Below are 25,664 nucleotides of genomic sequence, written 5' to 3'. Positions count from 1 at the left end.
GAAGCCCTCTGTTGTCTTCCAAAAGTAAAAACACGTCAATTTTATGATGCAAACATAAAGAAGACATATTGGCTGACATTTATCATTGTCTTTAGACTGTTTTTTTTTTGTGTCTAGAAAAGGCGCAAAAAAGGCACAAGCATGGTTTATTTGCTCCTTTTTTCCGCCTTTTGGTTTACACATTTCTAATGATTTTGAGTTGCAATCCACTGATTTTTGGCAATACACACGATATGGAAGGGTTTTATGAACTGCGCCTTTTTTGTGAAAAGGCGCAAAGCCACTGAAGTCTCTAAAACTACACCAGCCCAGACTTGGCTTAGCTTTTTGGTATATGTGAAGAGAGAAATTTCAGAAAATGTGACCTGCACATAATTTATCAAATGCTCTGGGGACCATTTAATAAAACGCACACAAAAATAGGTGTATAAAAATCCTTCACTTACACCTACAATGATAAATGCCGGCCATTGTATATGTGAATCAATATAGAAGTTATTTGTGATGTCCATTTTCCTTACAAGCAGAGAGCTTTAGAGAGGTCTATTCACATGTACAGTATTTTGCGCAGATTTGATGTGCAGAATTTCAAGCTGTGTTCAGTTTACATTGAAATCTGCAACAGAAAATCCTGCTCATCAAATCTGCACAGAATACTGTACGTGTGAATAGACCGTTAAAGTTATAAAAATGCAACATTTTCAAATTTTTCATGATATTTTGGAATTTTTCACCAAGAAATTATGCAAGTATCGACAACAATTTACCACTATATTAAAGTAGAATATGTCACGAAAAAACTATCTCTGAATCAAATTCATAAGTAAAAGGACCCAGGGCGTAAACTTATGCCGAGTCCCGGTCCTGCGATATAACGCAGGGTCACACGGTGACCCCGCATCATATCGCGGCAGGCCCGGTGTCATAGTGAAGCCGGGACCTGCCGCCGTGCGGCTAAAAACGAAAGTAAAAGTGCCCGGCTAGCTCAGGGAGCGGTTCGGGATCACCGCGGTATAATCGCAGCATCCCGAACAGCTGTAGCACAGGAGGAAGGTCTCTTACCTTCCTTCCTGCAGTTCGATTGAATGCTTCAAGCTTGAGATCCAGGCTTGAGCAATCAATTGCCGAAAACACTAATCCATTCCTATGGGGATGCATCAATCAGTGTTAAAGATCAGTACATGCAATGTTATATCCCCCTATGGGAGCTATAATATTACATGAGAGAAGTGTAAAAAAAAAAAAAAATTAACCCTTTCAATTATCCCTTCCCCTAATAAAAGTTTGAATCACCCGGCATTTCCAAGAATAAAAAAAAGTGTAAATAAAAATAAACATGTGGTATCGCCGCGTGCGGAAATGTCCGAATTATAAAAAAAAAAATACCGCTTTTTAAACCGCACGTTCAATGGCGTACGTGCAAAAAATTTCCAAAGTCCAAAATAGCGCATTTTTGATCACTTTTTATACCACAAAAAAGTGATCAAAAAGTCTGATCAGAACAAAAATGGTACCGCTAAAAACTTCAGATCACGGCGCAAAAATGAGCCCTCATAGCGCCCTGAACACAGAAAAATAAAAAAGTTTTATAGGGCTCAGAAAATGACAATTTTAAAAGTATAAATTTTCCTACAAAAAAAAATGTACTACGTAAAACGGAAGCCCCCAAAACTTATAAAATAGTTTTTTCATAAATTTTGTCGCACATTGATTTTTTTTTTTTCCCGTTTCACCGCAGATATTTGGGTAAAATGACTGTCATTACAAAGTAGAATTAGTGACGCAAAAAATAAGCCATCATATAGAATTTTAGGTGAAAATTTTAAAGAGTTATGATTTTTTAAAGTTAAGGAGGAAAAATTGAAAATGAGAAAACGGAAAATGCCAGGGTCGTTAAAGGGGTACTCTGGTGGAAACCTTTTTTTTTTTTTTTTTTATCAACTGGTGCCAGAAAGTTAAACAGATTTGTAAGTTACTTCTATTAAAAAATCTTTACCCTTCTAGTACTTATTAGCTGCTGAATAATACAGAGGAAATTATTTTCTTTTTGGAACACAGTGCTCTCTGCTGACATCATGAGCACAGTGCTCTCTGCTGACATCTCTGTCCATTTTAAGAACTGTCCAGAGTAGGAGAAAATCCCCATAGCAAACATATGCTGCTATGGACAGAGATGTCAGCAGAGAGCACTGTGTTCGTGATGTCAGCAGAGAGCACTGTGTTCCAAAAAGAAAATAATTTCCTCTGTATTATTCAGCAGCTAATAAGTACTAGAAGGGTAAAGATTTTTTAATAGAAGTAACTTACAAATCTGTTTAACTTTCTGGCACCAGTTGATTTAATAAAAAAAAAAAAAGTTTTCCACCGGAGTACCCCTTTAACACCTTAACAACGAAGGACGCAAATGTACGCCCTGGTGATGCGGTACTTAAAGCACCAGGACATACATTTACGTCCTAAGCAAAACCGCAGGCATCGGAGCGATGCCCGGATCATGCGCGGCAGGTCCCGGTTGTTGATCGCAGCCAGGGACCTGCCCGTAATGGCGGACATCCGCGATCCCGCGGATGTCCGCCATTAACCCCTCGGATGCCGTGATCAATACCGATCACGGCATCTGCAGCATCGAGGTCACTTAATTGGATGATCGGATCGCCTGCAGCGCTGCCGCGGCGATCCGATCATCCAGCACGGCAGCTGGAGGTCCCCTCACCTGCCTCTGCTATCTTCCGGGAGTCTTCTGCTCTGATCTGCCTTCCCGCAGACCAGAGCAGAAGATGGCCGATAACCCTGATTTAGTGCTATGTCCTGTACATAGCACTGAACAGGATTAGCAATCGAATGATTGCTTTAAATAGTCCCCTATGGGGACTATTAAAGTGTAAAAAAATAAAAAATAAAAATAAAAAAATTTGAAAAACCCCCTCCCCCCAATAAAAACTTAAATTGACCTATTTTCCCTATTTCACCCCCAAAAAGTGTTAAAATATTTTATATACATATTTGGTATCGCCGCGTGTGTAAATATCTGAACTATTAAAATAAAGTGTTAATGATACCGTACGGTGAACGGTGTGAATGTAAAAAAAAAAAATAAAATAAAAAATAAAAAGTCCAGAATAGATGCTTTTTTATAACATTTTATTCCAAAAAAAATTTATAAAAAATTTATTAAAAGTTTTATATAAGCAAATATGGTATCAATAAAAAGTACAGATCACGGCGCAAAAATGAGCCCTCATACCACTGCTTATACGGAAAAATTAAAGTTATAGGACTTCAAAATAGGGGGATCTTGAACGTACTAATTTGGTTAAAAAGTTTGTGATTTTTTTTTTTTTTAAGCGCAACAGTAATAGAAAAGTATGTTATCATGGGTATCATTTTAATCGTATTGACCCAAAGAATAAAAAACACATGCCACTTTTACCATAAATTGTACGGCGTGAAAAGGAAACCTTCCAAAATTAGCAAAATTGCGGTTTTCTTTTTAATTTTCCCACACAAATAGTATTTTTTTGGTTGCGCCACACATTTTATGGTAAAGTGAGTGATGGCATTACAACGGACAATTGGTCGCGCAAAAAACAAGCCCTCATACTAGTCTGTGGATGAAAATATTAAAGAGTTATGGTTTTTTGAAGGCCAGGAGGAAAAAATGAAAACTTAAAAATAAAATTTGCTGCGTCCTTAAGGCCAAAATGGGCTGAGTCCTTAAGGGGTTAAAGTGACAGTGGTCAGATGTGCAAAAAATGCTCTGGTCTGTAAGGTCATAATGGGCTTGGTCCTTAAGGGGTTAAACACATGCAATTACAAAGTTCTTTGTAATACATTAGTATTTTTTCATGACCGGTACTCTTTAAACTTTTCCTCTTAGGTCGGTCGGGCCTTTACTATCAGCTTTATTTGTTTGCAATGTGATTGACAGCCAGCGTCACTGCTCTGCTCCCTAACATGATGGGAATTCAGTCTTTTTTTATTTAGATCATGCAGCAAACCAACTTTGGAGTGGTAGAGTAGGGTCACGCGTATTATGCTGCATACTTGCTGCTGCATATTTTTCTACCACTTGAAGAGTGCAGAAAATAAGCAGCAAAATATGGCACTTGTGACTCTACCCAAGATGGACCCATTTAGCTATAATTCTTGACAGCTTTTTATTTTTTTAACAGGAGGAGTGTGTACAAACAAAGCGCTCGCCATCATCCCCACAGGGTGCAGCAAAGAAGAGATCTGCATTTGGGGACATCACCAATGTAAGTATGGATTAGATTGTCTATTCTCTCACCATTCTGACTAGGGTTTTTAACAAGAAAGTACTGGCAAAGTTTTCATAAGCTTTAGACATTGGTTTTTTTTTTAGCACTTCAGTTTTTATCTCCTCCCCCTTCTAATAGCCATAACGCTTTAAAGGGGTATTCCGGTGCTTAGACATCTTATCCCCTATCCAAAGGATAGGGGATAAGATGCCTGATCGCGGGAGTCCCGCCGCTGGGGACCCCCGTGATCTTGCACGCGGCACCCCGTTTATAATTAGTCCCCGGAGCGTGTTCGCTCTGGGAACTGATTATAAACGGGGTGCCGCTTGCACGATCACGGGGATCCCTAGCGGCGGGACTCCCGCGATCAGGCATCTTATCCCCTATCCTTTGGATAGGGGATAAGATGTCTAAGCATCGGAGAACCCCTTAAAATTTTCTACCTACAGACCCATATAAGTGCTTGTGTCACAAATTGTACTTTGTGATGACATCAATCATTTTACCACAAAATCTATGGCAAAACCCAAAAAATACTTGTGGGGCAAAATTGAACAGTAAAAAACCCGCCATTTTGTTCTTTTTGGAGACTTTTGTTTCTACGCAGTGCATTTATGATTTTTTTTTTATAAATGACACATTATCTAAATTATGTAGTTTCCTTTGATTAAAATGATACTCAATTTACATAGGTTTTGTCTTTTCTACTTGTTAAACATTATAACTTTTTGTATGAAAATGTGTATGCTCTCTGACCCCTAAAACGCTTTTATGTTTTTGTATTCTAGGATGCTCAATTTTTGCACCATAATCTGTTTTTTTTTTTCTCAGCTTTGATGGGACTTTTTAATCGCTTTTTATTAATGGAGATATGCAGTATAAAAAAAAATTATTTCCCAGTGCCCATGCTGCCAAATTAAATAAAACAAACTTTAACTCACCTTCCTACATTCCCCTGTTGCGGAGATATTTGGTCTGGTTCCTCCGGTGCTGCAGGTCTTCTGGCTTCTGTAGGCTCGGAACGTCACAGAGCCGTCAGCGTATCGCCGGCCACAGCGATATTCCTGCCTCGGCCGGTGATAGGCTGAGCGCACTGTCATGTAAGGAGCTCTGGCCGGCTCTTTACATGACTGTGCTCAGCCTATTACCAGCCAAGGCAGGACATCGCTGCGGCCGGCGATACGCTGACGGCTCTGTGATGTTCCGAACCTACAGAAGCCAGAAGACCTGCAGCACCGGACGAACCGGACCCAATATATCTGCAACGGGGGAATGTAGGAAGGTGAGTTAAAGTTTTTTTATTTTGGCAGCCCGGGCGCTGGGAAAGAAGATGTTATATACTGTATATCTTGTTTAACTTTTTTTTCTGATATATGAAGTGTTCTGTCTCATCCCCCTACAAGTCCTACATTCTTCTTCCCAAAGTTTTGTTTTGCTTTTAATTTCCCTGCAGGTTTCATCTTCACTTTGCCTGAGGTGTATAAAACCTAAACTGAACAAAAGGGGTTGTCTCGGATGAGGAAAACATGGCTAATTAAAAATAATAATAATAATGCCACACCTACTGGTCATTTGGGGTTTTGCAGCTTAACCCTAATAATGCTGAGCTGCAATACCAGACTTGGTCCATGAGTCATGCTGTTTTTGAGAGAAAACGGCAACATTTTTCTGATCCTAGTCAGGCTTTCACGCTCTCCATATGATAGGTGACAGACCTGTTATTGGGAAAGTGAAGGGAAATTATGAGTTTGCGCCAAAGTATTACTGACTGGTTGTCCAAATCTAAATTACTGACTTGTAATACCGCTTGTCTGATTTTTATTTTAAGGGCCAATTTGGATTTTAGGCATTGAATATTTTGTGTTGCTTTGCTTTTGCAGTTTTTACCAAACATATATCATTTTTACAGGCTAACAAAAATCAGCAACTGATTCAAAAGAAGAAAGATGGACAGAAAGCTGCTGTGAAGAAGACAAGAAATGTAGCAGTAACCGGAGTCCTGAAAAACAATGAAATTAACATCAAGAGGTGAGTTGGTCTGTTGATTCCATGGTCCCAACATCACTACTATACACACTACTTCAAATCTGGGTTTTGTTCAGTATTTTTAGCAAACCAGAAGGGTGTCCAAAACATAGGAAAATTGAAATATATGCAAATTTTTCTATGTGCAGGACTGGCCTTAGGTTAAATGGCACTGTATGCAGGATGTCATTTTAGCATGAGGGGGGCACATGAGGTGGAAGTGTGAAGACCGGCACTATAAATTTCTCTCCTGGAGGTGCAGCAGGTAAGTTGTTCCCCCTTGGGGAACTGCAGCCGATTAACCAATTAAGCAACACAGTATCAGAGGTTGCAGATAATATTTCCTGCCTCAGAAGACTACACTGGGTGCAGAGGAACCCTCACATCTGTCGGTTAAAGGGGTACTCCACTGGAAAACATTTTATTTTTTTATAAATAAACTGCTGCCAGAAAGTGAAACAGATTTGTTAATTATGTCTATTTAAAAATCTTAATCCTTCCAGTACTTATCAGCTGCTGTATGTTCCTGAGGAAGTTCCTTTCCGTCTGACCAAAAGTGCTCTCTGCTTACACCTCTGTCTAGGAACTGTCCAGAGTAGGAGTAAATCCCCATAGTGAACCTATCCTGCTCCGGACAGTTCCTAAAATGGACAGAAATGTCAGCAGACAGCACTGTGGTCAGACAGAAAGGAAATTCAAAAAGAGAAAGAACTTCCTGTGGAGCATACAGCAGCTGAAAAGTACTGGAAGGATAAAGATTTTTAAATAGAAGTAATTCACAAATCTTTTTAACTTTTCTGGCACCAGTTGATTTAAATAATAAAAATACAAATAAAAACATGTTTTCCAGTGAAGTACTTTAAGCGCTGCTGACAGCTCCCTTGCTCTTGCTCTGGGAAAACATTAGTGAAAAGCTGTGTTTGGCTGGAGTGGGAAGGGTTGCTTTGGTGCCCCCTTCACTATGACCGCGCCTACGTGTTGGTTCCACTCTTGGGTTTTGCTAAAAATACTGACCAAAATACTACTTTTGAACCCAGCCTTATTTTTATCCCCCTTGAGCATTTTCACTATTATGTTTTCCTTGCTTTTTCTCCTCACTTTTTTAAACCCATAACTCTTTCAATTTTCAATCTCCAGGGCCATGTGAGGGCTTGTTTTATGCAGAACCAAATGTAATTTGTACTGACATCACATTATACCACAAATCTATGGAGAAATCCCCCCCAAAAAATTGTAGGGTGGAAATTGAAAATAAAAAACCTGAGGGTTTAAGGGATTACATTTTTTAACGCAATTTACATTAAATGACATGTTAGTTTTATTCTGTAGATCAATACTATTTCTTAGGCTTTGTTTTCTTTTGCTACTTAAAAATTTAAACTATTTTAACATTCACGCTGTTTGCCCTATAGGATCATAAATACTAGTTACTAGTGAAGACCATTCTGCACGTGGCGATATCAAATATGTTTGTTCTTTTGTGTTTTGGGGAAAAAGGGCGTGTGATTGCCCCCCAAACACCCAGCACCTGTCATTTTAGGTACCATCTAAAGCATTAAATGACAGACATCAGTGTGATATCTATCCCTTATTATTGATGAGTCCCAACTGTTGATTACAGCCGTTAGCCGCCGAGTATGAAACCCGCTCAGCTCCTGAGCACGCTTCATAGTCAGGGTGCACCAAGGAGTTAAAAATACAAATATTAGGCCTCGTTTACTAAGGCTTTTTTGAGTAGATTTTGTAGGGTTTTTTGTGGCGCAAAAAAACTCTCGGAAAAACCCGGAAATGTGCATGGCCTTCAGTGAAAAGGGGTGTTTCTCACATAAAATGTGATTGATTTGAGCTGCGAAAAACCTGGCAGCTCATGTGCAATTGCGGTTATGGAGTTAATTTCTCTGGCGCTCTTCATTGGGAGACACCGAACTGATGGGTATATGCTCTTGCCACTAGGAGGCGCTGACACTAGGAAAAAAAAGTCGGCTCCTCCCTTGCAGGATATACCCGCCCACTGGAAGTGAGAAAACCATTTTTATCTAGTGTCATAGGAGGCCAGACATGGTTTTGGGGAGCTCCCCAGACCTTGTGGTTTTTTCTTTTTAATATTTTCCTAGATTAAGGCTTAAAGTTTAGTTTTTTTCTCTCCTTTTTTTTATTTTTTCTAGCGTTGGCTGACAGGAGCATGTTGCCGACTGATCCCCCACATGCGAGCTAGGGGCACGGCGCATTGGATGAGAGTGACCCGTTAACCCCATCTCGCCAACAATCAGCGCCTGGCGGTGTACCCTGGGTAATTAGAAGAAAAAAAAAAGTACAGTTTTCTTGGTCACTCAGACCATTTGTTGGTGTTTGGTTCCCTCTTGTGGCCAACACTTGTATTACAGTCTGCCAAGGTGGGCTGTTACATGGGACTTATGTTCCCTTGGTGTAGGGGGTCCTGTTTCGGCGATATGTTCCCTTCCACCGCTGAGGTCCACGCAATGAGCAAGTTCCTCTGTGTCCCTGGCGTACGTTCATGTTTCTTTCTAGATTCCTCATCTGTCAGGTCTGCCGCCCACCCATCCTAGGGGTGTTCCTGGCATGTCATTCTGTGGTTTTCCCTTCTCCACAGGCTATAGCTTCTGCGGCTAGGGCTCCGGATACCCTCATCCCGCACACAGTCCTCATGTGTATATTCCAACATGGAATAGACCTTTTTTTCATGTGCGGACAGTAGTTTTGCCTGTCCCTCTTTTTGGGCCGCTGCTTCCACGGCTCACACTCGGTACCCCACTGCTGGTGCGAGGTGCCTTCTCAACCGCCTGTCATACATTTTCGGCTGCTGTATCTGCGGCTGCAGCTCCAGTCTCACTGCTGTTGGAAGTGTCCGACGGAGTGTCCCATGTCTATTATGGTCCCATACCAGTAAGCCAGACAGTGGTCTGCATGGTTACCTACTCCGCTTGTCATACATTACACGGCTGGTGCATCAGGAGTTTCGGTACCTCACTACTGTGTAAGGCATCCGATGGAGGGTTCCATGATCTACTATGGACCCATACCAGTAAGCCAGACATAGGTCTGCATGGTTTCCTATGCCATCTGTCATGCATCATATGGCTGATGTACCTATGACTGGAGTTTCGATACTTCACGACTGTGTGAGGCGTCCGATGGAGTGTTCCATTCTCGATTATGGACCCATGCCAGTAAGCCAGACAGTTGTCTGCATGGTTTCCTATGCCGACTGTCATACATCATATGCCTGATGTACCTACGACTGGAGTTCCGATACCTCACTACTGGGCGAGGTGCCGATGGGATGAGTCGTTGTCTACTATGGACCCATAGTAGAGATGAGCGAACTTACAGTAAATTCGATTCGTCACGAACTTCTCGGCTCGGCAGTTGATGACTTTTCCTGCGTAAATTAGTTCAGCCTTCAGGTGCTCCGGTGGGCTGGAAAAGGTGGATACATTCTTAGGAAAGAGTCTCTTAGGACTGTATCCACCTTTTCCAGCCCACCGGAAAGCTGAACTAATTTATGCAGGAAAAGTCATCAACAGCCGAGAAGTTCATGACGAATCGAATTTACTGTAAGTTCGCTCATCTCTAACCCATACCAGTAAGCCTGACATTGGTCTGCATGGTTCCCTACACCGCCTGTCACACAGCAAACGGCTGATATATCTGCAGCTGGAGTCCCGGTACCCCACTGCGGTGCGTGGTACTGACAGGATGACTTGCTGTCTACTATGGACCCATACCAGTAAGTCGGACATTTCTCTGCATGGTTTCCTGCAATCACCCGTCACACGGCTGACATTGGATTTCTGGTACCTCTCTACTGCGAGGTACAGGCGGACCGTCTCCTTGTCTATATTAACCTGTGCCAGTAGTTCTCTGCATGGTTTCCCATACCATTACTGGCTGGCGAATCTGTGGTTGTACTTCTGGTGCCTCTTTCCTTTGAGGTGCCCGATGGGTTGTCCCCTTATCTCCTGTGGACCCATACCAGTGAGCCAGACATGGGTCTACCTGTGGGTCTACACCTCATGTTGTGCATCAATCAACTGAGATCTCTGCAGTGGGTGTGTCGGCGACCGCTTTTGTGCAGGTGCCGACGGAACTACCCATCATCTGCTATTGAATCATTCCTGTTGGTCAGTCAGTTGTCTGCGTGGTTCCTACAACCGTCCGTTACCCATCAGGCTGAAGTTACTGCGGTTGGAGTTCCGGTACCTCACTACTCTGCGAGGTGTTCGTCGGAGGGTCTCATTGTCTTCTCTGGCCCATATCTGTACTGATCTACATCACCTGGCTTAAATCACCCGGCTGATGTATCTGCGGAGGGAGCTTCGGTACCCCGCTGTTTTGCGTGGTGTCGACGGACCGGCTCGGGGTCTACTCCGGACCCATATCTGTTGACCAGGTGGTGGTCTGCATGACTCCCTACGCCGCCTGTTTCACATCTCACTCTCCTTTGTCCCCCCCCCCCCTCCGTTCCCATTCTGGCGGGATGTTTTTTCAGAGTGCTCTGGTCCTTGGCTAGGACTCTGTCCTTGGCTGCTGTGGCGTGCCTTCTTTTCAGGCAGTTTTTTCGGTTCACCCTTGGTGCTGGTTCCGATCTTGGGCATGTATTCTGTTTCGACCTAGACTCCACCACTAGCCCATCAGACGGGGCATTTTTTCTCTCTACTGCACTCCTTCTCTTCTTCATGTTCCTTTATGCAGTGGTCATCCGGTGTCTTTTAGCGGACGTCAGCTTTTCCTTACTCCTCTGGGGTTTTGTTTGTTTTCCAGGTGACCCTGACATATCGATTTCTCGTCTGGTCCCCCCCAGAGGTCGGCCTTTTCCTTGGGGTCCTAGTCCCTCTTCCTGGTCAGGCGATCTTCTGGGAGCTCAATTTCTGGTTCTGGTCTGTCTCCGACCTGGGGGCTCGTCCACGGACCCCGTGGACTCTGGGGTTCAGTCTTGGGACTGATCCCTTCTTTCCGGTGGTTGTATTTTTCCCACCCTAGGGGACTGCTTTGGTACGTCCCATCAGTTCGGTGTCCCCCAATGAAGAGCGCCAGAGAAAAGGAGATTTTTCTACTCACCGTAAAATCTTTCTCGTAGCTCTTATTGGGGGACACCGCACCCACCCATTTCTTCTTCCTTTTTCCGGATTATTCTTTCCGGTTCTTGAGTTGTTTCTCCGGGATTCCTTTCTAGGGTCCTTCAAACATATTTCTTGTTGGCTTCTCGTACTGCTTTGTGACAAAACTGGTTTCCTCACTTCCAGTGGGCGGGTTATCCTGCCAGGGAGGAGCCGACTTTTTTTCTTAGTGTCAGCGCCTCCTAGTGGCAAGAGCATATACCTATCAGTTCGGTGTCCCCCAATGAGAGCTACGAGAGAGAGATTTTACGGTGAGTACAAATATCTCCTTTTTATATTCATAGACTGAACATTGGGTATAAAATGGAAAGAAATTAGCTTTTCACGTGCCTAGCCTTGTGGCATGCACCCTTTCGGGCATTGTTGCGTTGCTTCCTCCCACGCGGCTGTGCTACACCATAAAGTGCTGGGAGGAAGTGACTTTGCTTAAAGGGGTACTCCTCCCCTAGACATCTTATTCCCTATCCAAAGGATAGGGTATAAGATGTCTGATCATGGGGGTCCTGCCGCTGGGAACCCCTGCGATCTCTTTAACAGCACCCCTGTCATCTGGTGCACCGAGTGAGCTTCAGTCTGTGCCAGATGACTGGCAATGCAGGGGCCGACACGCCCCCTCACATAGACTTGCATTAAGGGGGCGGGGCAGTGACGTCACGAACCTCAGGCACGGAGCGAAGCTCGCTCCATGCACTTGATGACAAAGCTGCTGCAGGAGAGATTGCGGGGGTTCCCAGCGGCGGGACCCCCGCGATCAGACATCTTATCCCCTATCATTTGGATTGGGGATAAGATGTCTAGGGGCGGAGTACCCCTTTAACCCCGTCCAGAACACAGGGCATACCTGGGACGTAAGGACACTGTAAAGCACATCATTCTACTGTTTACCGAAAACGTAATGAGGCCTCCAAAGAAATGAACACAGTACCTACAGTGAAATATGGTTGGGGTTCAATTATGTTTTTTGGGTTGTTTTGCTTCCTCTGGCACTGGGTGCCTTGAATGTGTGCAAAGCATCATGAAAGCTGAGGATTAGCAACCGATTTTGGGTCCCACTGTACAGCCCAGTGTCAGAAAGCTTGGTTTGCTTCCAAGATCTTCGGTCTTCCAGCAGGACAATGACACCAAACATACGCCAAAAACACCCAGAAATGGATGTCAACAAAGCGCTGGAGAGTTCTGAAGTGGCCTGTAATGAGTCCAGATCTAAATCCCATTGAACACCTTTGGAGAGATCTTAAAATTGCTGTTGGGAAAAGGCGCCTTCCAATAAGCGAGACCTTGAGCAGTTTGCAAAGGAAGAGTGGTCCAACATTCCGGCTGAGAGGTGTAAGAAGCTTATTGATGGTTATAGGAAGTGATTAATTTCAGTAATTTTTTCCAAAGGGTGTGCAACGAAATATTAAGTTAAGGGTGCCAATAATTTTGTCCAGCCCATTTTTGGTGTTTGGTGTGACATTATTTCCAATTTAGCTTTTTTCCTCCCTTTTTTGGTTTAGTTACAATACACACAAAGGCAATAAACACGTGTATCGCAAAACTTGTGTTACAGTAATCGTTTTTTTTTATTTATTTTATTTTTTGTGAGTAATACTTCATTTTCTTGAAAAATTTCAGGGGTGCCAACATTAAGGCCGTGACTGTGCCAACATTTACGGCCGTGATATATATACATACATACATACATACACACAGGAGAAATTCCTTTTTTGTGTCATATCATTTATTTATTTTTTTATTTTTTTACAAATTACATCCTAGCGCAAAAATATGGAAAATCATACACAGAAGGTACATGTGAGGGTAAATAGCTAATAGGTTAGACCGTGAACGCCAGCAACCAGGTTTCAATAAAATAAATCATAATAAAACAAAAACAAAGTAGGTCCCATGGTCAGTTTAGACATGTATTAGTTTTTTTTTTTTTTTTTTTTTTTTTAATCCTGTCTATTTAGGAAGAGAGGGAAGTTGGGAATGAACAAGATCAGAAGAAGGAGCCACTGGGTTAGGAATATAGGGGGGATTTATCAAAACCTGTCCAGAGGAAAAGTTGCTGAGTTGTCCATAGCAACCAATCAGACCGCTTCTTTCATTTTTGAAAAGTCCTGTGAGAAATGAAAGAAGCGATCTGATTGGTTGCTATGGGCAACTCGGTGACTTTTCCTCTCCCCATAGTTAATTGAGCGGTGTGTTTTCCAAGAGGACCAGCCTTTTCCCATTTTTCAAATAAAACACTGTAAAAAAAAAAAAAATTTAACACATTTGGTATCGCTGTCTAATTGTCCAAACTATTAAAATACAATGTTGCTGATCCTGCACAGTGAACGATGTAAATGCATAAACATTTCAAACGCCAAAATTGCACATTTTTGGTCACCTCTTGTCCCAGAAAAACTTAATAATTAGTGATCAAAAAGTCATATACACAAAAGTGGTACTGTTAAAAGCTACAGCTCATTGCACAAATAATAAACCACAACATAGCTCTGTAAGTTGAATAAAAATAAAAAAAAGTTTGAGGTCAGAGCATGGCATTAACCAAACTCTTTCCCCCAAGTTTTTATTTTTATCATAAATTGAAAAGAAATCAAAGTTTGGTATAATTGGAATCGTACTGACCCATAGAATTTTTTTTTTTTTTTTGCTGGGTCATGAACGGATTAAATGGGACAATCCTTGCATAAAACATTTGATTTTACATAGTCCCATGGGACTGTAGCCGTACACTTCACTCCCAGCTCGTTCTAGTGATTGATCAGGGTTTGAACACTCAGATTCTGACAAGCAAAAAGTATTTTATAATGACAGGTACACTTTAAATATGATAAATAAAGGTACGGTATATCACAATTAGATCTGTAACAATCAATATTATTGATAAAAATCTATAAATGTATTCTGTTAACAAATCCAGTCATCAGTTAATTGAGCTCCAATTTGTTTTTGAGCAAAAGACAAATTATAAATGTCATAACACCAGCGTTATGACATTTGCAACTCCTTTTTTGGGTCAGCACTGCACTTCTGTGGGTGTCGCTGTGCTCCGCCTGCTCCCCGGCCAGTTCCCAGCACAGGAATATGTGGTGTCTGGGGTGTTGCAATAGAGAGTGAAGGGTCTGATGGTATTAACCCTTAGTTGTCGTGACGCCAGGGTGAGGTTTGCTTAATAGTAATGTTCCTGCCGCCAACTGGCCCACAAACGGCAGGGATAATAAACGGAATGTCCACAGCAGATTTTATGAAGTGACTGGAAAACTTTACTTTAACTATATGCAACAGTCTTTACAATTATGCAGTCTTTCAGAGCGAACCGGGATGCAGGTTCCTCACAGATTTTGCTGTGACTTGAAATAGTGAGCTTTTTTATGCAGGCCACAGTGCTACTAATTATGGGATTGTAGCTGGTAGTAGTCACACAGGATTTGATAGGTTGAACTTGATAACTCACGGTTTTAGTGGCTGCTGGCTTTGGCCTAGATGAATTGAATGAAGTTATGCTGATTTGCGGATTGTGCTTGCTTGCTAGTCCGGAACTAAGAGCGAATTTACAGACTACAGCCCTTTATATAATAGGGGGTTGGACTAAGCTCATTGAACTCTGGGTACATCACATGACCTGGGAAAGGTCCTATTCATTTATATTTCCTATACATTAAACAATATATCCACACAATTTATATGAGGAGAGCCCTATGGAAATGGAGGGTCTCTGGCAGAGGGGACTTCAGACAGGGACAGGACAAGGTCCTATACCGGGACACCACAAATATAAAGTGACCGCTGTGATGTCATATTTCCCACCGGGAGCTCTGATTGGTTGGCACCGATTAACAAATCAGAGCTTCCGTCTGAGGTGCAGAGTTGCAGGCACCATCAGTTAGGGTGTAATGCAATCTAAGAGAAGGTCCTTTTCCTTACTTTGCTGGTCCTGCATGATTGACGTACAGGGCTCCATGATGGCAGCGGTTTAGGGTGGGGAAGAGGCGTGCCGCTGCAGGAGTCGGCCAGCCCCTCCGACTGTTCACTGGCATTACAAGATAGCATGACTATAACTTCACAAACCGCAGGTAAAGTAAGGAAGAAGAACCTTCTGTCAGATCACATAATGCCCTAACTGATGGATCCTGCATCTCTGTACCTTGTACGAGGTGACAGTTTCACTTTAAATGCTTAGTCAATGTTTCCCAACCAGAGTGTGAAAACATAAAAATAAATCCATGTTCACCTGTTTTTATATGCCTACTGTACATATTTTTATAGTAACCTTTTTTGGTAATTTAGCCGTTTTCCCGGTTTTAATTAATTTATCTGCAACGAATCGATCAGAATCAAATTAACCATTTGTTGCAGGCCTAGTCACATTACTTAAAGGAAATCTTCAGTGAAATACACTTATCCCCTGTTGACAGGATAGGGGATAAGTGTCTGATCGTGGGGAGGGGGCCGGACGCTGGGACCCCCTGCGATCTCCTGCACGGGGCTCTGGCATGGCTCTCCCCTGCAGGAGGCGTGCCAGCCACAGCATGACTCTGCGGCCGACACGCTTCCTCTAGGTATCTCTATGGGAAAGGCGGGGATGCAGCGTTCATGCCTGCCCACCTCTCCCATAGAGCTGTATGGAGGGGGGCATGTCTGGTGAGCTCGACGCTATGTGCATTAGCCGGCGCACAGTGTGCCAATGCTGGAGCCCCGCTTGGGAGATCCTGGGGGGCCCCAGTGGTCGGATCCCCCACCGATCAGACATTTATCCCCAATCCTGTGGATAGGGGATAAGTGTTTTTTTTTTGCTGCAGATGTCCTTTAATTGCCCTTATACATGGGTGAATGCCATCTGAAACTGGTGCTTTGTCTAATATTATTTATATTTTTCCACTGTGAATACAGTGGAGGACCATGTTCAATGTATTTTCTTTTCTTCAACACCTTCTATTATTCTTCCCTCATTACTTTTTGAAGGGCCAACATTTTCACTTTTACATTTTTTACTATTATATAATTAAGGCTGGGTTCACATCACGATTTGAGCCTCTGATGCACAGATACGATTTTGGAAGCTCAAATTGGCTGATTTTCTAAGCTCATCCAAATTTTGACACTGACTGAAAATCGTGGCAGACCATAATTTTCAGTCCATGTCAAAAATCGGACGCGCTGAGAAAATGACCCGATCGTCATCATTAGCTGGCTAATATCTGGTCCGCTGCCCCATAGACCTTAATGGCTCTGTACCTGTCTGTGCACACATACGATTTCAACCGTTTTGAGCTTCCAAAATCGTATCTGTGCATTGGAGGTTCAAATCGTGATGTGAACCCAGCCTAAGAGTTTCACTTATGTGTCCCTTATGTTCTCTTATTAACTTCATGTCTTTATTTTGCTTTCACTAAAGAGCACAGAGAAAAGTTACCATTGTAGATGTAACTGTTGAGGTGGCAAAAGAAGGAAAAGTAAGCAATGAAGAAGTTAAGCCTAAGCCAAAAGAGGAGAATTCTCTGGAACAGGTATTCTTTTTAATATGTTATTTAAGAAAAGGAAGTTAATGTGCTACACAATCTTGCAGGAGACATCTCATAACACAAACTATTGTATTTTCACAGCCCTTACCCCCGAATGTGGAGGATATTGATAAAGATGCTTTGGATGACCCATTTAGCAGCTCTGAATATGCTATGGATATTTTTACTTACATGCGAGAAAGAGAGGTATGATTTAAATACAGTTTCCTCAGGTGGGGCAGTGTGCGCCCTGCATTGGGATTTGGCGGAAAGTTAGGTGTTGAATAAGTGTTGATGGCCTCTCTAACCCTGGGCTCTTGGTTGGGTAATGCTCACCTTGCACTTGAACCTCCATCTATAATAGGCGTTGGAAAGGCCTATGGATATATATAAAAAAAAAATCCCTACATGCCCATGAGCTTCACTTTACCCCCTTAAGCTGTTGACAGTAACACTTAAATGGGGATCTGTCATTTAAAAAAGAAAAAACTTTTGACTCCACACTGACAAGTCAAAAGTTTTGATCAATATGAGTCTCAGAACCAGGAAAAGAATGTGGCAATGTGCTTCTTTCCATTACTGTGCGTTGGTAATTGTTACATTGTGCAGTGAATCTGATTTCATTGTGTAAGGAGTATTAACAGGTTGAGGCTAAACAGCTGTCCTGCTCACCCGCTTATCTTGTTGCTTCATATCCAGATACATAGTCCATGTTTTGTTTCATCTTTCTCTCTTTTGTATTATATTGATAGGAAAAATTTGTGTTGCCTAATTATATGGAGTCTCAGGGTGATATTAGTAAAGAAATGAGAGCGATACTTGTGGACTGGATGGTGGAGGTGCAGGTTAGTTCTAACATGAAAACTATTGTTCTCCTACAGTAATTTTGACTACACTACAAGTGTTAACTTATCATTTTCACAATTTACTTGAATGAACTAAAATGTTATGGGTGTTCACCTCTTGCAAACCATCAAGCAGCTTAATACTTGTTGCCAGTCAGTTCCGGATGTCCTTTCAAAGTGTGCAGCAGCACTAAAACGGACCCAAATGATGAAATCTCTTACCACAACACAGTCACATACTATAGTCAGTCCGTATACAAAGACTGGCATTAAAGGAAACCTGGCCTTACACACCAACATCAGAACTTGCAAAACTCAGAAAAATTAGGGGACGTTCACATCTGCGTCGATGCTCAGGGAGCTCTGTTTGCAGAATCTGTTCAAATATTGCAGTTTCTTTTTTCCCCATCTTAAAGGGGTACTCCACTGGAAATTATTATTATTTATATATATTTTTTTTTTTTTAACTGGTTCCAAAAAGTTAAACAGATTTGTAAATTACTTCTATTAAAAGATCTTAATCCTTCCAGTACTATCAGCTGCTGTATAATCCACAGGAAGTTCTTTTCTTATTGAATTTCCTTTCTGTCTGACCACAGTGCTCTCTGCTGACACCTCTGTCCATGTCAGGAATTGTCCAGAACAGGAAAGGTTTTCTATGTGGATTTGCTCCTATTCTGAACAGTTCCTAAAATGTCCAGAGGTGTCATCAGAGAGCACTGTGGTTAGGCAGAAAGGAAATAAAAAAAGAAAATAACTGCCTGTGGATCATAGAACAGCTAAGTACTGGAAGGGTTAAGATTTTTTAATAGAAGAAATTTACAAATCTGTTAAACTTTCTGGCACCTGTTATGAAAAATTTTTTTTTTATTCCAATTTACCCCTTTAAATCCTGCACATTTTCTCTCCCTCCTTTTTTTCCCCCAACTACAGATCCATATGAGGGCTTGGTTTTACACAACCAATTGTACTTTTTTAATGACCTCTTTCATTTTAACATTAAATGTACCAGGAAACCAAAATCCGAAATATTTGCGGTTGGAAATTTATACCGTATATACTTGAGGATAAGCCGAGGCCCCTAATTTCAACCCAAAATCCCAGGAAAAGTTATTGACTCGAGTATAAGCCTAGGGTGGGAAATACATCATCCCCCCCCCCCGTCATCATCCAGACCCCCGTCATTAACATCCTCATCATCATCATCACCCTGTCATCATCCAGACCCTCATCATCATCGCCTGTCATCATCCCCTTGTCATCATCCCACACCCCCCCCTTCATCATCCCCTTGTCATCATCCCACACACCCCCCTTCATCATCCCACCCCACTTCATTCATCAGTGGGTCATTCCCTCTGTGGACACTGGTGTGTGTTTGCTTCTCGGTGCAGCGCCATTTTATTTTAGGGACCCGCTACTTAGAGGTGGCCGTGACATAGCATTAAACAGTGTGATTGGCGATCCACTGATATAGCCTGGCTAAGCCAGGACTCATCAGTGATCAGCGGCAGGTAGCTGGTAAGGGGACCCTGCACCACCTTCCTTCAAAGCCGCTTATGGATTTAGGGTGTACAGGTAAGCCCTTGGTCCTCAAGTACCAGAACACAAGGGGTTGTCCAGGATTAGAAAAATTGCTTCTTTTTTGTTAAAAAAAACAGCACCACTCCTGTCCACAGGTTGTTTGGTATTGCAGCTCAGATCCATTGAAGTTGGACTGAGGTACAGTACTACATAGGGATGCACTGAAATTTCGGCCACTTAAAATTATCGTCTGAAAATGCCCCTTTCAGCATTTTTGGCTGAGTGAATTTTCTGCCGATTTTTATTTTGGGGGGCGTGGTTTAACCCCTTCCCAACCCATGAAATACATGTACATCACGGGTCAGGTGAGGACATTATGCAGGCCCGCGGGTTGGGTCAGGGTCATAAACCGGGAGATGCCTGCTGCTATCAGCAGCTGACATCTGCCTTTAATGACAGACATCGAAGATTGCTCCGATGACCATAAGTTAACTTGTTCGACCATACCCGGCAGCCCCCTGCTAATTCTCGTAGCTGGGGGCCACCCCTAATAGCCCACATGTGGCGATTGCCGCGCCTGGCTATTAACCCTTTAGATCACCGCTGTCAAAGCTGACAGCGGCGTCTAAAGGGACATGCAAATGCTCCCTGGTGGTCCAGTGGGGTGGATGGGCGATTCACTGTGGGGGTAGCTGGAGAGCTTACCTCTGCATCATTGGTGTCTGTGGCTCTTCATTTGATTGAGCTTGGCTGAAACAGGCTTAACCAAATGAGCACAGATCAATGGAGTTCTATGGAACTCTATTGATCTGTATGAGGAACCTAATGATTCCTCCTAAAAGTCCCCTAAGAGACTAATAAAGTGTTAAAAAAATAAAAAAAAATTCAATAAGTTTCAAAAACCCCATTAACCCCTTCCATAAAAAGTTTAAATCAACCTCCTTTTCCCATTTTCAATATAAAAAAAACATATACATATTTGGAATTGCCTCATTGTCCCAACTATTAAATTATTATGTTTCTGATCCTGCATCGTGAACAGCGCAAAAAAATTCCAAATTCAAAAATTGCTGATTTTAGTCACCGAAACCAAAAATTTAGGCTGTGCTTGGCCGAAAACAGAAAATGCATTGCCTCGCCCCCCCCCCCCCCCCCCAAAAAAAAAAAGTAATAAAATGTAACAAAATCTATATCCTATATTAAAAAAAAAAAAGAGGGGGGGGGGGGAATGCATTTTCTGTTTTCGGCCAAGCACAGCCTAAATTTTTGGTTTCGAACCAAAATTTCCCTTTTTGTTGCATCCCTAGTACCTCCCCAGAGATGTGCATGCTCAGATTCTGCTATGAGAATTCAGTATGAAAAGTGAAGATGGCCTGTTCTGGCGCTGTCAATCACATCTGAGTAGGCATGAATAGGGGAATAATATGCACGGTATCACACACAACAGCAGTCATAGAAAAACCTGCTCAGCAGACAGAATCACAAATAAATGGCTTAGCTACACCTACTCAGCAGCCAGTATCACACATGACAGGATTAGATACACCTGCTCAGCAGACAGTTGGGGTTTTTGTATATAATTATCTAATCTTCATGTAATTTTTTTTTTTTTCCTTATTTTAAAATCCATCTTGGCATTCTTCAGGAAAACTTTGAACTGAATCATGAGACACTCTACCTGGCTGTAAAATTGGTGGACCATTACTTAGCTGCCTCCGTTGTCACTAGGGAAAAGCTACAGCTGATAGGATCAACTACCGTTCTCATTGCATCTAAATTTGAGGTAAAGTCTCTAAAGTAACTTGACAAGTAGGGAAAAAGTCTGGGTTAAACTTCATTAAATTCCTCTGCTTGAAAACCATTCATAACAGATTTTATTTAGCCTTTTACTGTGTGCCTTCTTATGTCCAGAACTTATTATAATTTTTTTTTTTACCTACAGAATAATGCAAAAAAGATTTTGGAGGGAAACTGATTAAAAAAAATAAATAAAAATCATGTTCTTTCCTGCAAATAATTAGTCTCTTTATATTCAATCTATATTCTCACTGCGTAAAATTTCCAGACCCTGTTTGTCAATCCTGCATTTACCAAGGCCCAGTCAATAGTTGAAGTATAATTTTTCTTTTTTTTTCCTCTTTCTTTTTTTTTGTTATCTACAGGAACGCTGTCCACCTTGTTTGGATGATTTCCTTTATATCTGTGATGATGCCTATAAGAGAGAGGAGCTTATAGCGATGGAGATGGACATCTTGCAGAAGCTTAACTTTGACATAAATATTCCTGTCCCTTATCGTTTTCTCCGCCGTTTTGGGAAGGTGATTATCATTTTGTCTGATTGACTGGTAATTAAGCAGCAGTGAAATAGACACAATGAGGGAGATTTATCAAAACCTGTGCAGAGGAAGAGTGGTGCAGTTGCCCATAGCAACCAATGAGATTGCTTCTTTCATTTTCCACAGGCCTCTTTAGAGGCCTGTGGAAAATGAAAGAAGCGATCTGATTGGTTGCTATGGGCAACTGCACCACTCTTCCTCTGCACGGGTTTTGATAAATCTCCCCCAATACAGCCAAAATCAGAGTATTGTAGGCTAGAAGAGTTTCTTTTCTTTTTGAAATCAGCTGAACAGCCGGCATTACCTGCTCTTCCTATCTAAACCTTGTGGTTGATGAAAAGCAACAATGACACTCTCCACTTCAGATCACTTCCCCGTTAACTATTCTCTTCACTTGCCTGCTGGTCAGAGATCGTGATGTTTAAAAGTCCTGGCATTTTTTTGCAGCTAAAGAGTAATGCGATCAGGAGATATACTGGCTAGACTTGCATGGTACTTCTGACAAAACCTTGCACCCTTGCATATTTTCCTACCTCATTAAAGTCAATAAGTAGGGAAATCGGCTGCATGTTTTGCTACCAGACTTAAATGGATAGGAAAATATGCAGCAAAATACTGCACATGTGACCTTACTCTAAAGAGTACCTGTCATTTGGAAAAACTTATGTCCATGCAACATGTTAAAAGTTTTGATCTGCGGGAGTCTGAAAGTTTAGACCTCTGCTGATTGGGAGAAGTCTGTGCTGCCGTGCGCTCCTCTCCCTGCCTCTGTCATGTGATTGAGAGACAATCTTAGACTTACATTGCGAGCCTGTAGAGCAGGGTTCTCAAACTGGTGGCCCTCCAGATGTTGCAAAACTTCAACTCCCAGCATGCCTGGACATGCCCAGACAGCCATTTGCTGCTGCTAATGGCTGTCGGGAATGCTGGGAGTTGAGGTTTTACAACATCTGGAGGGCCACCAGTTTGAGAATGTGCTGAGTGTGAATTTCTCCCAACTTGTTCTCCTGATCGGTGGAGGTCTACCCCTGCTGTTTCAAACTTTTGACATGACGCCATTTTTTTTTTTTTTAAATGACAGTGACCTTTTAAAACTATGCCCACTGTGTAAAAGTTGTGTAATGCTGCCATACCTTTTTGGCTTTTTCTTATGTACCTTTGTAACACTTAAATTTACAGACAAAATGTGCATTGGGATTGAGTGCTCACACAGGGAGTAAGCATTTGCAGACACACCTTATTAGTGAACGATGGTGCATCTTCTGAGGCCCTGTGTGTCAATCACACAGCAGACCAAGCACTGACATAGTTGGAGAGGTGTGGCAGCATTGAGCCATTGCATACCCCATTGTGTAGTTAGTGTATCAAGTTTCAATGAAATATCTCCAGCCATTTGGATGTTATGCTGATAGATACATACAATGAGATATATATACAGTGGGGATCAAAAGTTTGGGCACCCCAGGTAAAACTTTGTATTAATGTGCATAAAGAAGCCAAGGAAAGATGGAAAAATCTACAAAAGGCATCAAATTACAGATTAGACATTCTTATAATATGTCAACTAAAAAGAAAAACTAAGAAAACTTTATTTCCATAATTTACACTTTCAAAATAACAGAAAACAAAACATGGTGTCTGCAAAAGTTTGGGCACCCTGCAGAATTTATAGCATGCTCTGTCCCCTTTGCAAAGCTGAGACCTGCCAGTGTCATGGATTGTTCTCAATCCTCATCTGGGAAGACCAGGTGATGTCAATCTCAAAGTTTTTAAATGCCCAGACTCATCTGACCTTGCCTCAACAATCAGCACCATGGGTTCTTCTAAGCAGTTGTCTAGAAATCTGAAACTGAAAATAGTTGACACTCACAAAGCTGGAGAAGGCTATAAGAAGATAGCAAAACGTTTTCAGATGTCAATATCCTCTGTTTGGAATGTAGTTAAGAAATGGCAGTCATCAGGAATAGTGGAAGTTAAAGCAAGATCTGGAAGACCAAGAAAAATATCAGACAGAACAGCTCGCAGGATTGTGAGAAAAACAATTCATAACCCACATTTGACTGCACAATCCCTCAAAGAAAGATCTGGCAGACACTGGAGTTGTGGTACACTGTTCCACTATAAAGAGATACTTGTACAAATATGGTCTTCATGGAAGAGTCATCAGAAGAAAATCTCTTCTATGTCCTCACCACAAAAATCAGCATTTGAACTTTGCAAATGAACATATAGAAAAAGCTGAAGTTAAAGAGAGGATGGCTTCTACAAATGGATAATGATCCTAAACACACCTCGAAATCCACGTGGGATTACATTGAGGCGTAAACTGAAGGTTTTGCTATGGCCTTCACAATCTCCTGACCTCAACATAATTGAAAATCTATGGATTGGCCTTAAAGGAAATCTGTCATCAGAATCACCCGCACTAAACCTGTTACACAGGCTTGTAGTGCAGGTGATCCTGATTGAAACGCTTCTTACCTGGTTAAAAATGGTTCAGCGGTTCTTGAGATATCTTTAGTTTTCTGTTATTCCCTGGCTAGGGACTCGGTGGGAGGTGTTATCATCTCGGACTCGACTATACGTCATTCTAGCTGGGCGGAGCGGCCGCCCAGCTCATGAATATTCATGAACTTATCCTCGCAGTCTAACTTCTTTTTCTAGGTCTGGTGGGGAGGACCGCGCATGCGCCGCGTTCCGTACACCCGGAAGCGGTGTTCTCCCCCCAGCTTCACTCGAGCTGCGGCCCAATACAAGTAAGAAGACTTGCTGCATGAGTGAAAAGCCAGGGGGAGAAAGCCGCTTCCGGGTGTACGGAACGCGGCGCATGCGCGGCCCTCCCTACCAGACCTAGAAAAAGGAGTTAGACTACGAGGATAAGTTCATGAATATTCATGAGCCGGGCGGCCGCTCCGCCCGGCTAGAATGACGTATAGCCGAGTCCGAGATGAACTGGAAGACTTTTTGTAAGGAAGAATGGGCAAAGATACCTCAAACAAGAATTGAAAGACTCTTGTTTGGCTACAAAAAGCGTTTACAACAAGCTGTGATACTTGCCAAAGGGGGGCAGTACAAGATATTAACTCTGCAGGGTGCACAAACTTTTGCAGACGTCATTTTTTTTTTTTTCTGTTATTTTGAAATTGTAAATGATGGAAATAAAATCTAACTTATGTTGACATATTATAAGAATGTCTAATCTGTAATTTGATGCCTTTTGGAGATTTTTCCATCTCTCCTTGGCTTCTTTATGCACATTAATACAAATTTTTACCTGGGATGCCCAAACTTTTGATCCCCACTGTACACACACACATTTGTTAAAGGAGATATATCATGCACAAAAACTTATCCTGCGGATAGTGGATAAGTTTTAAAGGGAACCAATCATCAAATTTTACCCTATATAATGCTTTGTAAAGCGTTATATAGGGTAAAATTGTTGTCCTCACCATCCCCGGGGGACGCTCCTGCCTCCAGGGATGGTGAAGATATGAAGTTATAAACTAGTCACCGCCACGGCCGTAAGTAGTCCCCTGGGCGGGGAGCTCTTCTCACCTACTCCCGTTCTTCGGCCGGCAGCGACGCCCCCTCCGCTTGATTGATGGGCCGCGTCATTGTTCCGCTCACTGAACAGACAAAGTAGAGCAATGACGCTGTGCCAAGCGTTATATTGGGTAAAATCTGATGATTGGTTCCCTTTAAGTCGTCGGTGGTCTGACCGCTGGGAGACATCCCCCCCCCCCAACCCCTTTTCTGTTCGTAAGGTGTAACTGTGATCATCTAAGCATGCTATGCAACTAAATAGCTGTACAGAAAGGCCACTGTCCATGTTCCCAGGTTCTCATAACTATGCATTAGGTGACAGAACAGGATGTCTCCTTATGAGCAACTGGGAACATAGACAATAGGTTCTCCTTGCAACTCTAGAAGCTGAATTGAAAGCTAAAGTAATTGCACAATAATCATTTTTTTTAATTTTTTTTTACTTTTTTACTGCACAATAATTTTCTTATCTAACAGTTAAGTTTTTAAAAGATCTTTA

The 25,664-nt window shown here is 42.2% G+C and overlaps 1 protein-coding gene across 3 annotated transcripts in view; it reads left to right on the top strand.

Annotated features, from left to right (window-relative positions):
• CCNB3 (cyclin B3) overlaps positions 1 to 25,664 on the top strand; it is a 64,874-nt gene that overhangs the window by 25,435 nt on the left and 13,775 nt on the right. For all 3 annotated transcript variants that reach the window (XM_056539553.1, XM_056539555.1, XM_056539554.1), the window contains exons 3-9: positions 4,173 to 4,256; positions 6,169 to 6,287; positions 16,809 to 16,920; positions 17,017 to 17,121; positions 17,667 to 17,759; positions 20,929 to 21,066; positions 21,446 to 21,601. In XM_056539553.1, the coding sequence (XP_056395528.1) occupies positions 4,173 to 4,256; positions 6,169 to 6,287; positions 16,809 to 16,920; positions 17,017 to 17,121; positions 17,667 to 17,759; positions 20,929 to 21,066; positions 21,446 to 21,601 (807 nt within the window). The remainder of the gene's footprint in view (positions 1 to 4,172; positions 4,257 to 6,168; positions 6,288 to 16,808; positions 16,921 to 17,016; positions 17,122 to 17,666; positions 17,760 to 20,928; positions 21,067 to 21,445; positions 21,602 to 25,664) is intronic.

The sequence above is a fragment of the Hyla sarda genome, chromosome 9 (assembly GCF_029499605.1).
Source record: "Hyla sarda isolate aHylSar1 chromosome 9, aHylSar1.hap1, whole genome shotgun sequence".
NCBI lineage: Eukaryota > Metazoa > Chordata > Amphibia > Anura > Hylidae > Hyla > Hyla sarda.
Note: the sequence above shows the minus strand (reverse complement) of the source record. Positions and strands in the feature narration are given on the sequence as shown.